General features: G+C 36.9%; 1 protein-coding gene across 1 annotated transcript in view; it reads right to left on the minus strand.

Annotated features, from left to right (window-relative positions):
- Window positions 1-228: 228 nt before the first annotated feature.
- SETDB2 (SET domain, bifurcated 2) overlaps window positions 229-14610 on the minus strand; it is a 46964-nt gene continuing 32582 nt past the window's right edge. Inside the window, exons 4-11 of the mRNA XM_012648467.1 lie at window positions 12729-12845; window positions 11799-11968; window positions 9233-9458; window positions 8763-8862; window positions 5483-5576; window positions 2507-2847; window positions 953-1041; window positions 229-358 (exon numbers count right to left, since the gene is read on the minus strand). Coding sequence (XP_012503921.1) covers window positions 241-358; window positions 953-1041; window positions 2507-2847; window positions 5483-5576; window positions 8763-8862; window positions 9233-9458; window positions 11799-11968; window positions 12729-12845 — 1255 coding nt within the window. The 3' untranslated portion in view covers window positions 229-240. The remainder of the gene's footprint in view (window positions 359-952; window positions 1042-2506; window positions 2848-5482; window positions 5577-8762; window positions 8863-9232; window positions 9459-11798; window positions 11969-12728; window positions 12846-14610) is intronic.

Consider the following 14610-nt stretch of genomic DNA (forward strand, 5'->3'; position numbering starts at 1 on the left):
TGAACAGCAGTAAGAACAAGAGATACCCTATGCATATGAAAATGTCCCTATTTTGTTCCTGGCATTTCTAAGTCACACATACAAAATTAGAAATAAAATATGAACCCCCTAACAAGAGAAAACTGAGAGGAATTACCTTGATGCACCTAAACCTAAATTAATTCCACTACTGAGGATTCTTCTGCATGGCTCTAATTTCATCCTATGAAGTAACTTCATGAACAAGCATTAGCTACATATTTATAATATTTTTTTTCTACACTTATTAACCCCACATTGGCAGAGGATTTCCTTCTCGGGTGTAGTCCCAGCTTCATAACCATAATCCCATGTTAGTTCTGTTCTTGCTTTCACATACCTAGAAAGTAGAAATTAAAAAAGAATCATAAATTACCCAAAATAACTACCAAATGAACCAAACTTGATTATATCACATTTTACATTAACATCATGAACCATCTTCAAAAATATGATCTATCCTGTTACCTGACATCCACCAATTAGGAACGATCTTTTATTAAGAATAATCATTGAGTTTTATTTCAAATCTACTAAAATCCTAAAGAAGAAAGAACCTGTCGATATCCATAAAGAAGCAAGCATATTTTGCAAACAGTGGTACCCAGTGATATGTTGAGGCCTGCAGTGTGGAAGCAGTTGGGGGATAGCTCTGATTTAAAGATGACGTAGCAGTGAGTCATTTATCCCCTGAATTGAACTGGGTGAGACCTGACATCCTCAGCCCCCTTTGGGGTTTTAATTCTAAGTGGGAATAAGAAGTGAAATTTCAGGTGTTCAAATATTATTGAGTAGGAACAGTTTAGGACAATTGAGTATTCTAGGGTACCAGATATTTGGGGCTACAGTACGTATCATCTTTTTATATTTTTCTATTGTAATTTTTAAGTCACAATTTCAGAATTAAATCACCCAAGCAAAATCAATTTCAAACCTGTTAGTGAAGAACGCTGCCAATGGAAAATTCCTGTCGTGTGTTTCTACAAAAACATTCTGTACCAAGAGATTTGGGCAACAACTATGCTGTTAAAAAAATTAAACAGAGGTTAGATATGGCATAAAGTTTGTACCATAAAGCATTAGAATACCATTCTGTTTCCAACACATCCCACTGATTTTGTTTCTGTACCTTTTTTTAATATATAGAGTATCATAGCTCAGGATAGTTCCATTAATACCAGGAACCCATTCAAAAAAGCCCTGACATTCATATCTTGCTGGTAGAAATGCAAAAATGGTATAAACCCCTATAAAAGATAATTTGTTAATATTTATCATTATTACAAAATACATTTTTCTTTTGATTCAGCAATCCCACATCTAGCAATGTATTCTACAGATTCCTCTGCATATGTGTCTAGGTGTAAGATTATTCATCGAGCATTGTTTTTAATGGTAAAAGTTTGGAAATAACACAAATGTTTGCTTAAAAAGAACTGGTTAAACCAACTTTGGTACAGCCACACAATGAAATTTTATGCAGCTATAAACAAAAACACACAAAAAGAATGAGGAGCTCTCTGTACTGATATGGAAAGATGTCCAGAATGTATTGTTAATTTAAAAAGCAAAGTATACGACAGTGAATATAATATGTTTTCTTTTATGCAAAAAAGGGGGAGAAAAAAGATGTTTCTGTTTACTTGTATTTGCAGGAACAAACACTAGAAGAATACACAAGAAAGTAATAAAAATGATTATCTATAGATAGAGGGTGGAGTGGGGCCAGGAGAAATGAAATATGGGCATACTACTCCTCAAGGTATGGCTTTTTTTTTTTTTAATAAAACAGTTTTCACAAAGAAGTTTAATATGAAGAATGTATACAACCCAATTTTTATATCATAGTAAAAATCAGGCCCTTTGGAGAGAGACATATGTAAGCAACTGACTTCCCTGCTGAACAGAGCCATTATACATCTTCATCCCAAGGCTTCTAACAAGATGATACTATTTTCCCTTATTACCACCATTCCAGTATTGTTCCGTTGCCTACTAGCTGTCATCTCCACACATTCATCTATTACAAGATTCACAAAGGGATCAAAACTCTACAATATTCCTTGGGCATGTCTGCCACCTTTAATTTCAATGACGACTTCTTGTCCAAACTTTTTTTTCAACTTGTCAGGTGAGCTTGAAAACTTTTCAATATATTTATTTAAATACTTTCCTTACACACTATTCTACAGCTTTTTAAAGCAAATGCTTACTATGTCCTAAGCACTGATTTAAACACCTTATATTAATTCATTCGATCCCCACAACATCCTGAAACAGTTATTATTATTATCCCTGTATTACAGAGGTAGAAAATGAGGCATCAGAGGTCAAGTAATATGCCCACAGTCACACACATGGAGGACTGTAACTCTAACACAGAGTCTGAGTCTGCTTCAGAGTCTGTATATCATATTTTCCTCCTGATTTGTTAAGAAACACAGAAAAACAGTTGCTTAGAAATATGAATCTCAGCCTCTATACTCACATTAAGGAAGCGGCCCACATTTCCTTCTTTTGTGGCATCCAATAAAAACACATTCTCTTTACTGAACTTCCTTAGAGAATCAGATGAAGTATTCTCTGTTTCATTTGGCAACTCTTCGTCACAAAAGATCTGCTGTTTTTGACATGCTGAAGATTGTTCCTCTTGAGGCTTTTGTGTTTGAACTTCAAACTCCTTTTTAATATTCTGACAATCCAATGTGGTTGCTTGGTTACATCTGCCCCCTGGTGGAGTTTCTTCTCTACATCTAGTTATATCTATCACATCTGATGCAATCAGCAGGTTGTCTTCAGAATCTTCAACTTGGTTTGAACTTGAGTCCTCTAATAGATATTTTGGAAGGAAATGTCAGGAAATACACTTGGCTGAGCAACAGTGCTGAAATTAACAACGCTAATTAGATGTCAGTTGCTTTTTCATTAATCCTTACAATGTGTTAGGTAAGTAGTCTCTGAGAGGTTGAGAGATTGACCTGACCCATAATAATCACAAGGACTGGGGCAACAAACCCAGAAATGTTTGGCTCCCAAAGTCTGACTTCTTGCTACTACACAACAATGCCTTTTTATGAATCTACATGTTATTTTCTCATTACTATATTTAATCTTTACTCTTTTTTTTTTTTTTTTTAGACAGAGTCTCACTCTTTCACTCAGGCTGGAGTGTAGTGGCCTCAGCATAGCTCACTGTAGCCTCAAACTCCTGGGCTCAAGTGATCCTCCTGCCTCAGCCTCCCTCCTGAGTAGCTGAGACCATAGGCGTGCATCACCACAATGGTTAATTTTTAATTTTTGCCTTTTTTTTTTTTGTAGAGATGGGGTCTCTCTCTTGCTCAGGCTGGTCTCCTACTCCTGGCCTCAAGCAATCCTCCTGCTTTGGCCTCCCAAAGTGCAAGGAGTATAGGCATGAGCCACTGTGACTGGCTTTGATCTTCTCTTAAACTGGCTTTCTTCTCTTTAACTCTGGAATTTGCATTTAAGTATTTTCTAAACAGATGTAACAGAGGGGTGTTTTGGAGACACCATAGGCCTTTCTGATGCCAATGAAAGGCCAGAGAAAACCATGTCAGAGTCACCTTCCACAAGTCCCAACAGTGACAAGTGTATTGCTAAGGGTTTTGTACACATTAGTATTTGGTGTTTTGCTAGATAACCATTTAATAATTACACTTTTATAAACAATAATACTTTAAAAGTAGATGTACTGCTTAATCATTTTTCTTATCCAATAAGGAAGATAATTTTTTCAGAGTATTCAAAAGTATGAATGCATGTCAGATAGAATAAGTAAAATCACTTATTTTTAAAAAGCCACTTGTGCCACCTAATTCAGTGGCACAAAGAAATTATACTCCACTATTGATTTAATCATTACTGTTGCTGGCTGCTGTTCCTAAACGTACTCACTCTAATCACTGCTTACTGGTAAGTCCTCTAGTATATATCTTTGGATTTTTGATCCAAAAAGTGTATAACTTATGATTTTTGGAGTGCCTGCTATACACATGGTAACAGTCAAAGAAGATGGCAAGGAAGCTGAATGGCCTCCCTTTAAAAGCTCCATATTTCTGCTTATTATTAGGACAATGGCATTTCAAACAAGAGTCTCCATCTTCCTCATTTGCTGGCAAATGAATTAAACTTCTCGTTTCTTCTCCTCAAAAAAAAAGAAAAGAAAATGGCATGGCAAAAGAACCAAAAGCAATAGTATGTATTGTTCACATGCACTAAATGTCAAATATAATACATAAAATGCTCTTTCTTGATAGATCTTTTCTATCAAGGAGCTGCCGTGCTTCTTCCAATCTCTACCTTTTAATACTAGGGGGAGAGTTTGGGCTGCAGAGGCAAGGGAGGGTCCAAGGGGGAAGAGGCAGCAAAGGCTAGTCAGTTCTTCACAAAAGGACATTTCTTGACAATGTTTCCATACTGACAGACACATTAAAATGCAAAAGGTCAGGAGTTCAAGACCAGCTTGGGCAACACAGTGAGACCCATCTCTACAAAAAATTAAAAAAAAAAAAAAAATTTTTTTTTTTTATTAAAATTGTGGCCCATGCCTCTGGTCCCAGGTACTCAGGATGCTGAGGTGGGAGGATTGTTTGAGCCCAGGAGTTCAAGGCTGCAGTGAGCTATGATCACACCACTGCACTCCAGCCCGGTTGACAGAGCGCCCCTGTCTCTTAAAAAAAAGTGCCCAAAACAAGGTTTGTCCAATTGTAATATTAGCTACGACAGGGACTGGTAACTCCAAAAGACAAGTACTCAGGGTAGTGACATTTATCCTTTTGCTACAGTCCTGTTGAGTATCCTCTGTAGCAGCGTTGGCTAGACTATAGCGGGACAATAATGTGTATTTTTAAAGGAGTCCAAAACAAAGAATTAGAAAGTGGCTGCTTTGGACAATGCTTCCAAAGCATAGACAATACCTGAAGGCCATTGTATTAACAGAGTCAGAGCTGTCTACTCCACCCCTCCTGTTGTGCATCAAGTCACTGCTAGCAGCTAGACCAGAGGTCAGCAAGCTTCTTCTGTACAGGACTAAACAGCAAATATTTTAGGCTTTGCCTGCCATGTGGTCTCTGTAGTGACTATTCAACTCTGCTGATGTGGTGTGAAAGCAGACAATATTTAATTTAAGTTGGTTGTCTTCCAATAAAACTTTATTTATGGGCACTGAAATTATAATTTTATATAATTTTCAAGTGTCAAAAATATGATTCACCTTCTAAATTTTTTCCAACTATTTTAAAAATGTAAAAATCATTCTTAGCTCACATGCCATACTTAACAGGTAGTAGGCCCATAAACCATAGTTCGCTGGTGTAGACAAGTTGCAACTTTTGTCACAAATGCACCATGTTTGTTTTGGAATCTGAGAAAATGAGCCACAGGTATTGAACAAGAGAGAGACAAACAGGCAGAAGAGGAAGGAATCACAGAATGAAATAAAGCCTACTTTGTGCTCCCTTGGCTTTAGAGTTCAGATGTTCCCGGGTTGGTTTAAATCCATCATTATCTTCTGAGGTGACAGACTCCAAGGAAATAAATTCCTTAAAAAAAAAACAAGGAAGATGTCTTTATTTTCTAGGTCAGGAAAAAGTATTTAGCAGTTAGGCCTCTTTCATCAAGTGTCAATCTTCATAGGCTGTATGTACTAGATTAGTTTTGAAAAGCCTCAAGGCTGATATCATAAGAAGTCTTTGTTTTATTTATTTATTTTTATTTATTTTTTTGAGACAGAGTCTCACTCTGTTGCCCTGGCTAGAGTGAGTGCCGTGGCGTTAGCCTAGCTCACAGCAACCTCAAACTTCTGGGCTCAAGCGATCCTCCTGCCTCAGCCTCCCGAGTAGCTGGGACTACAGGCATGTGCCACCATGCCCGGCTAATTTTTTCTATATATTTTTAGTTGTCCAGATCATTTCTTTCTATTTTTTTTAGTAGAGACGGGGGTCTCGCTCTTGCTCAGGCTGGTCTCGAACTCCTGAGCTCAAACAATTAGCCCGCCTCGGCCTCCCAGAGTGCTAGGATTACAGGCGTGAGCCACCGCGCCCGGCCTATAAGAAGTCTTTTAGACTAATGGAGCCAACATGTGTCATCCATTCTCACTGGGTTCTACCTCTAGGTGCTTTATTAAGCCACAGCTATAAAAGACTATCAAGACATTCTTTGGGCATTACAATCCAAAAACATCTGCCTGTATCCCTCAATTCTAATCACTCTAATCATCGTAAGTACTGAGAAAGTATTGTTACCACATTTTGAATTTGGCTTCAACTATTACATAAGTTGTGCAAAGATAAAAACACCTATTGGCTAGTTTCTACTTCAAAAAAAGGTTAAAGAATTTGCCTGTCTTTACGCATTAAAGACAATGCAGGCACTTTAAATGGTAACATTAACTTTATATGCTTAGCAGAAACACCCAACTAAGTGTTCAATAAATGTTGATCATTAATATTATTGTTCAAGTTCTCAGTATTTGAACAGCCAACATTTACTAAAGACTTAGTTGGGTGCCAAGCATTCTGCTAAGCAAGTTTCTGGTGTTTATCTCATTTAATCCTCATAACTCTGAGATACATACTACTATCCCTTTACAGATAAAAGAAATACATGTATAGAGATGTCACTCAACTAGCAAGAGGCAGAGCTAGAGATTAAACCCAGGCCTATGTGACCCCCATGGCCCAATCTTCTCATAATTATGTGATATGATTCTTTTGTAAAGTTGCATCTCTTCTTTTTGCTACATCTTAAAACCTTCTTCTATTTAACCTAAATTACTCTGTTCCTTTTCTTATTATATATCACTATTAACTGTTGAACACTTTAGCTTCTTCCACAAATTCTCAGAATGGGATAGCTCTCAGTCTCAGTAGAGCACACTGTCAGATCATGACTAACATTCTCCTCACATATCTAAGCTGGAAACATGCCAACTGCCACAGAGGACACTAAGTAAATAAAACATGGTTCTAGTACTTCAATAGCCCATGCATTCCAAAACAATAAAAGAAATTCTACACACTATTCAGTAACACAAACATTTTGAACTAAGTAAGGGACAGAAAGGTGAGATAACATTAGGTTGGTGCAAAAGTAATTGTGGTTTTAGCATTGTTGAAATTTGCCGTTTTAGATACTGGAATACATTAAGTAAATGTGGTTATGTTATACATCATTTTAATATGCATTTCTCGCTATGTTTTTTTGTTAATGATGTATTACTTGATGTTTATTTATTTATTTATTTATTTATTGAGACAGAGTCTCACTCTGTTGCCCTGGCTAGAGTGCTGTGGCATCAGCCTAACTCACAGCAACCTCAAACTCCTGGGCTCAAGCAATCCTCCTGCCTCAGCCTCCCGAGTAGCTGGGACTACAGGCATGCGCCACCATGCCCGGCTAATTTTTTCTATATATTTTTAGTTGTCCAGATAATTTCTTTCTATTTTTTTGGTAGAGACGGGGTCTCTTGCTCAGGCTGGTCTCGAACTCCTGAGCTCAAACGATCTGTCCGCCCTGGCCTCCCAGAGTGCTAGGATTATAGGCGTGAGCCACCGCGCCCGGCCTTGATGTTTATTTTATATTTATTTTAGACTATGGAAATGACATTAGACAAAAAGCAAATTCGAGTGGTTTTTTTATTCGAGTTCAAAATGGGTCATAAAGCATCAGAGACAACTCACAATATCAACAATGCATCTGGCCCAGGAACTGCTAATGAATGTACAGTGCAGTGGTGGTTCAAGAAGTTTTGCAAAGGAGACGAGAGCCTTGAAGATGAGGAGTGCAGTGGCCAGCCATCGGAAGTTGACAACAACCAGTTGAGACCAATCATCAAAGCTGATCCTCTTAAAACGACACAACAAGTTGCCGAAGAACTCAACGTCAACCATACTATGTTCCTTTGGCATTTGAAACACATTGGGGAGATGAAAAAGCTCAGTAAGTGGGTGTCTCATGAGCTGACCAAAAATCAAAAAAATTATTGAAGTGTCATCTTCTCTTACTGCACACAATGACCCATTTCTCGATCGGATTGTAACATGCAACGAAAAGTGGATTTTATATGACCTGCAATGACCAGCTCGGTGGTTGGACCAAGAAGAAGCTACAAAGCACATCCCAAAGCCAAACTTGCACCAAAAAAAGGTCATGGTCACTGTTTGGTGGTCTGCTGCTGGTCTGATTCACTATAGCTTTCTGAATCCCAGTGAAACCATCACATCTGAGCATATGCTCAGCAAATAAATGAGATGCACCAAAAACTGCAATGCCTACAGCCGGCACTGGTCAACAGAAAGGGCCCAATTCTTCTCCACGATAACATCTGACCGAACATCGCACAACCAATACCTCGAAAGTTGACCAAATTGGGCTACAAAGTTTTGCCTCAACCGTCATATTCACCTGACCTCTCACCAACCAACTACCACTTCTTCAAGCATATCAACAACTTTTTGCAGGGAAAATGCTTCCACAACCAGTAGGATGCAGAAAATGCTTTCCAAGAGTTTGTCGAATCCCAAAGCATGGAGTTTTACGCCACAGGAATAAACAAACTTATTTCTCATTGGCAAAAATGTGTTGATTGTAATGGTTCCTATTTTGATTAATAAAGGTGTGTTGAATCCAGTTATAATGATTTAAAATTCATGGTCCAAAACTGCAATTACTTTTGTATCAACCTAATAGTTTACAGAAGGACCCCATTTACATTTTGTAGTTTTTACCATCTTTTTCTCATTGTGTTGAAAAGTTGCTGTCTTGGATTTAGGACTTCTAATAACTGAATGATACTGAATTCTTGAAATATTGTTATACTTCATTTCCCTGAAAAGGAAAAAAAAGTTATTCTGTGTATCACTAAAAATTATCTTTATTGGACCTTGAAATATAATGTCACTATTACATAAATATCTATTATTAGAAATTAATCTAAGAACATCTATGCCTATTCCTCACGAGAAAGGAAATACAATCACACTTTTAAGTCAGTAATTTTTGAAGTATGTTAAAAAAAAATGAAGAAAACCTATGACAGCTTTTCAGATAGAATGAGGATGTGTTGAACTTACATCTGTGAAGCAAGAAGATATACAGAGGTAGGGGTTAGGGGGACTAAGAAAGACAGGAAGGAGAAAGAACCATTCTTGATCAATAATAACTTACATTTACTCTGGGATCCTCAGCTCTTACTTACGTGATAAGCTCTTTGGAATTATTACTGAACTTTGGTGGACATTCCTCAGTTTCAGTACTTCTAGGATCTGTTTCCAGTTCTAATGGGATAACTTCAACCTCACAATCTGAACATGCAACTTCTATTTTCCTCTTTTTTGAAAGTATATTTTTCATAGTATTCTTTTCTTTCCCATTTTCATCAACAGCATTAGATTTCTCAGTGTTAGCTCTGCTTAGTAATCTTCCTAAAAGAAAAAAGTAAAGTTTGCATAAGACAGAATGTAATTGCTAACAACAAATGGACATTATTAGGGTGGGAATTTGCAGCACAGGATGAGAAAGAATTCTTGACACAAAGATCAGGATGGGTTTTACAGAGAAAAGTTATTTTACTTTCCAAGAGAGGAAAGGGCACTGCACGAAAGAATGAAGTAGTAGTGCCAGCCCGAGGATAAGTGGTTTGGGGTTTTTATTGGGATAAAGAGAAAGGAAAAAAAAAAGTTATTGCTGCAAAATGGTAACAGAAGGCAGCTATGTTTCTCTTCTCTGCCAGGCGGTCTTTATCAGTCTCCTTGGAATGTGTTCTGGTGGATGCTCAAACCCCTGCTGTCTGCTTGGTTCTTTTCAAGTGCTGCTAAAACAAACTCTTAAAGACAGCAAGTTAAGCCACAGGTGGTTAATCAAACAAAGGGGCAGTTGTGTGCTGTGATTTTTCTCTCTTTTTTTTACTTTCTGTTTGATAGTTTTTTCCTGTTAGATAGTTCATTAGCAATGCTGTCCTTTCAGACATACCTATTTCTGCTCCATGATTAAAGAACCCTGTACTGTGTACTTCATTTCTAGAAGGAAGATTAAACACATTAACTCATCCTTAAAAAAACTGTTGCAAGATAGACAAAAGACCAGTGAGAGGGATTTCTTATCTTCCAGTATATTAAAAGAATATAGGGTATCTAAATGAATCATTTGTCTGTTTTGGTATAATACCAAAGAGATTTTGCTATAATAATATAAAACAAAAATATCCATCAGAAAATGTTTTAGAAAATTAGAGAGGTGATCTCTAGTCTTAAAATTGTAGCTTTTGTGTCTAGTTAAAAAGGCTTTATCATTTGAAACCTACACTCTTTTTAATAAAATGACCTACTTAAATCTGTGATATGTACCTACAGCTCTCATATAATATTAAGTCTTGTATAACATTAAACTGTTATTAAAGTTTACACATTTGCTTTTAAGGGACTCAAAATTATAGTTACTAAGCCAAAATTAGCAGCAGGATATCATTACCCACCCATATGTGGTCTTCTGGATCTTTGAGTGTGGCCTTTTGACTGAATCCAAATTTTACAGAAAAAATCCTTTTATTAATAGCAGTGCAGCAGAGAGAGATGAAGCTTTTCTTTCCTCTTTGGTGGTTAAAAAAGAACAATCTTGAAATCAGAAGGCTGCAAGTTCCCCACCCCTGAGCGAGGTGCATTTTCTAGCAATGCAAATAAAACTAGTGATGCTTCCTGGACACTATGTGGCATTTTACAGGCAGCTTTCATCCCAGTGTTATTTTGAGACATATGAGAGATCAATGTCTAAGGCAGGCTGTGTACCACGTATTGTCTGTAATTGGGGTGTGGCAGGGATCCATAAGTGTGACTATTCTGAATTCAGATAACTGCAAGCTTCTGCTTGTGCCCTCCTTGAAGTAAACCTGAAATTTCAGATGAGGGGCACTGCCCTGGTCCCTGCTGCCTCGCTGCCAAAACTTGGTCCAGCAGATTTCCTTTAGATTGGCTCTAAAACTCTGTTTCCCAAACTTTCTCACATAATGTGCTCACAGAAAATAAGGATTTCTGCCTGACATACTGGGGGTCAATGGCCAAGACTACTGTAGACTGATGTGTTTGGCCCTGGATGCTGCGGCCCCACAGAATCAGTAACTGCACAGCTGCAACCCTCTGCTTGAGAAGTTCTGCTCTGGAGCATAGGCAACTCTCTAGAGCCCCGGAAATGGAGTGAGTTGCCTAAAGTTACTGCCTGAATCATCACATTCAGATATTACAAAATTAACTTGTTAAATTTTAATAATAGCTCAAGCATGAAACAAGATTATTTAAAAAAGTTTTCTTCCCTTACTTCGAAGCATGTATAGCCACACAGACCAAAAAAGTGTTCCTTGTACATAACAGGCCGTCATGCAATAATCCAAGTTTTCCCTTTTTGGTTTTTTTTTTTTAGAGACAGGATCTCTGTCACCCAGGCTAGAGCGTAGTGGTGCCATCATAGCTCACTTGCAAACTTGAACTCCTGGGCTTAACCTAGGCCTCCCAAAGTGCTGGGATTACAAGATGAGCCACTGTACTCAACCCAAGTTTTATTTCTGAGACTTTCTTTTCTGGAACACGTGGTACCTCCTAAGGCATCTCATCTCTTCGGTGCTTAAGTTCCCAGTCACTTGCTTTCCTCTGATGCTCCTCTTAGATACTGCTGCTCTTCAGCTTGTAAGATCTCAATGGCCCTGACTAGGAAAATGGATATTCAGAAAAGTAGATCCTATTACAGAATAATTTGAAAATAAACCTTTGTTTTACCTGAATAGATACAAACAAATGTCCCTCTGTCAATGTCATCCAGGCAGCGTACCCCCCATCCCTTCTTCTCAGTTTTGAACACCTGTAGCCTTACTTGAGGACCGTGTTGGACAACTCGATTTTGACACAATTGTCGATTACATTTGCACAACAGGCTGCATTCATAAATGCTGTCAATAAAATATGCAAAAGAGAAAAATCAGACATCCCCCAAAAGCAAAAAGGAGTTCATATTGCCACTTCGGGGGCAATGATAACTACTGAGGGAAGCAGACTAAATGTGAAAGCTCTTAGAGCTAGACTGACTGGGTTCCCAACATAGCTTCCACATTTACTAGCTGTGTGACCTTGGATGAGTCATTTAACTTCTCTGTGTTTTAATTTTCCATTTAAAAGTGGGGATGATGTGATAGTACCTACCTCATAGGACTGTTTTGTGAAAATTAAGTGAATCAGTATTTACAAGGTGCTTGAGACAATGCCTCATGCATAGTAAATGTTAGCTCTTTAAAACTAACTAGGAAGGAAATGCCTCAAAAGGAAATTATGTAGGAAGAAAAATTCTCCATTTCCAAAGGTGTTATTATTTGTTAATGCCAACTGGGAAAGGTTGAAAATTCCCAATGCTCAGGTGAGCTCTGTACAGTATTTTTCTTAATGGGGAAATGGCTATCCAATGTAGGCTGACCCTAAATGCATAAGAGCCAGACTCAAAGCAGATGAGTGTTAGAGTACACTCTGCATGATATTACGTGTGGTCTCTAATTTCCATTTCCAAGAATAATATACAGATTTCTTATTCCTTAGTAAGTTAATTTTTGGTATTAGAAACTGAGATTTGGCAACATTTGTAAGACTGTAGACCACAATAAAAAAGTACCCACCTTCGCAGATACAAACACCCTGTAACAAATCCTGAAGGTATCTTACCCAGTAGGTATTTGTCTCTGTAGTCTTTTATATTTATATCCAGTGGTTATTTTATTACTTGACGAGGGACAAGTTTTGGCATTCCTTGCTGTCAGTTGAAGACATGCACATTTTGTTCTAAAAGGCAATAGATGGAGAAGTCAGAATAAAAAAGCATCAAGAGACATTCTTGATAAAAGTGTAAATGATGTAGTAAAGGATATAACAGAATTCAGAATAGTTGTTTGGTTCATGGACAGTATAGATGTCTTCCCTAAATAGAATAGACCTCTTTGAAAGATAATACCTACAAAAAGTTTTTAAGTAATTATAAACTGCATTGCACTGCTATTTGCTCCCAAAGTAAATAAATACTTAACTCTATGAGCTTTCTTCAGCTTTTCAAAATGAATTCTTTTCACTTCTATTCAGCATTAGTTTGTGAAAATTCTGCTAGTTCTGTTCTACAGTGGACAAACTTGAGTGTGTAAAATCCACAAGGGTATGTAGTTTTGCAGATGTCTTAAGTTCTTTATCACTCCAGCAAAACAAAAACAGATGAGGGAGACTGATGCTGGGTACCTGGCTACTAGAATTTTTTCACATTGTTGCCAGGCAGGAAACTTGCAACCATAAATTTTAATGTATGTATTTTTCAGTCTAACTACTTTAATGATTATCCAACTTGACAGGGACTCACAATTTGATAGAGAGTAAGAAACTTGGAATCAGCTGTAAACTGGTTATGTGACTACTGGTAAGCTGGTTAAAATCTCTGAATCTTAACCTCCTTTGTTTAACAAGTAACTCTAAGGTCTTTTCTTCTACGATTCTCTTCTGTATTTTCTGTTTATACATAATACACATCAGATTGGTGGCTGCTGCTTCCAAGGGGGAAAAAAAAAACCAACAAATTCATTAATTTGGATTCTGTTTACAGATGTAAAAATCTATAGTTGCTTTTTTCCACGTGATTTGGTTTGCAAAGTTTGAAAAGTACAGAAAAATATAAATAATAATATAATAAACACCCATATTTCCACTACCCAGAATTAGTTGTCAGCACTTTGTCCTCATTTTTCCTATGTATATAATTTAAAAGACATACAACATATATATATCTCATATATATATATGGTCTTCTTAAAAAATTAACAATAAAACATTATAGGTAAAACTAAACTCTGAAGAGATTTGGTGTGGTGTCCTTTATACTTCTATATACACATATATCTACAAACAATATATTGTATAGTCTTGCATTTAAAAAAATTTATACATGTATTATTCTACAACTTGCTTTTTTTGTTCAATATGTTTTGAGAACCATGTGTTTATACAAATCTGGTTAATTACTTTTAATTTTTCTACAGCATTTAACTATTGCCCATTTGATATACGATAAAGTTGCTTACAGTTTTTCAGTATCACAAACAATGAGCATCCTTATGCACATGTGTAAACATCTCTAAGGTAATGGCTTTCAAATATTTTGACTATGATTCACAGAAATACATTTTCTTCATGATCTTGTATAGGCACATATATTTATATACATGTGTATGTGTATAAACTGAAACAGTGGCACGAAACTTTATGCTTATCATGTGTGATGTACTTGGGTATTTTCTATACTGTTTAATTTTAAAACTGTTAATTATAGCTCATTAAATGATTTCACATCCCACTAAACTTGTAGTTTGAAAAATGATGCTCTGAATGTACCTAAATGTACTGTTGCTGGGAAAAGTAGGTATACATGTCATTAATTGCTGTGTAATGAAAAAAAAATCACCCTTCCCCTCTTCAACGATTAGCTGGGTACAGAATTCTAGCTTTACATTTATTTTCCTTCAGCATTTTAAGCTAATAGGCCATTGTTTTTGTCTTCTATTATTTCTGA

The sequence above is a fragment of the Propithecus coquereli genome, unplaced genomic scaffold (genome assembly GCF_000956105.1).
Source record: "Propithecus coquereli isolate 6110/MARCELLA unplaced genomic scaffold, Pcoq_1.0 Scaffold11, whole genome shotgun sequence".
Taxonomy (NCBI): domain Eukaryota; kingdom Metazoa; phylum Chordata; class Mammalia; order Primates; family Indriidae; genus Propithecus; species Propithecus coquereli.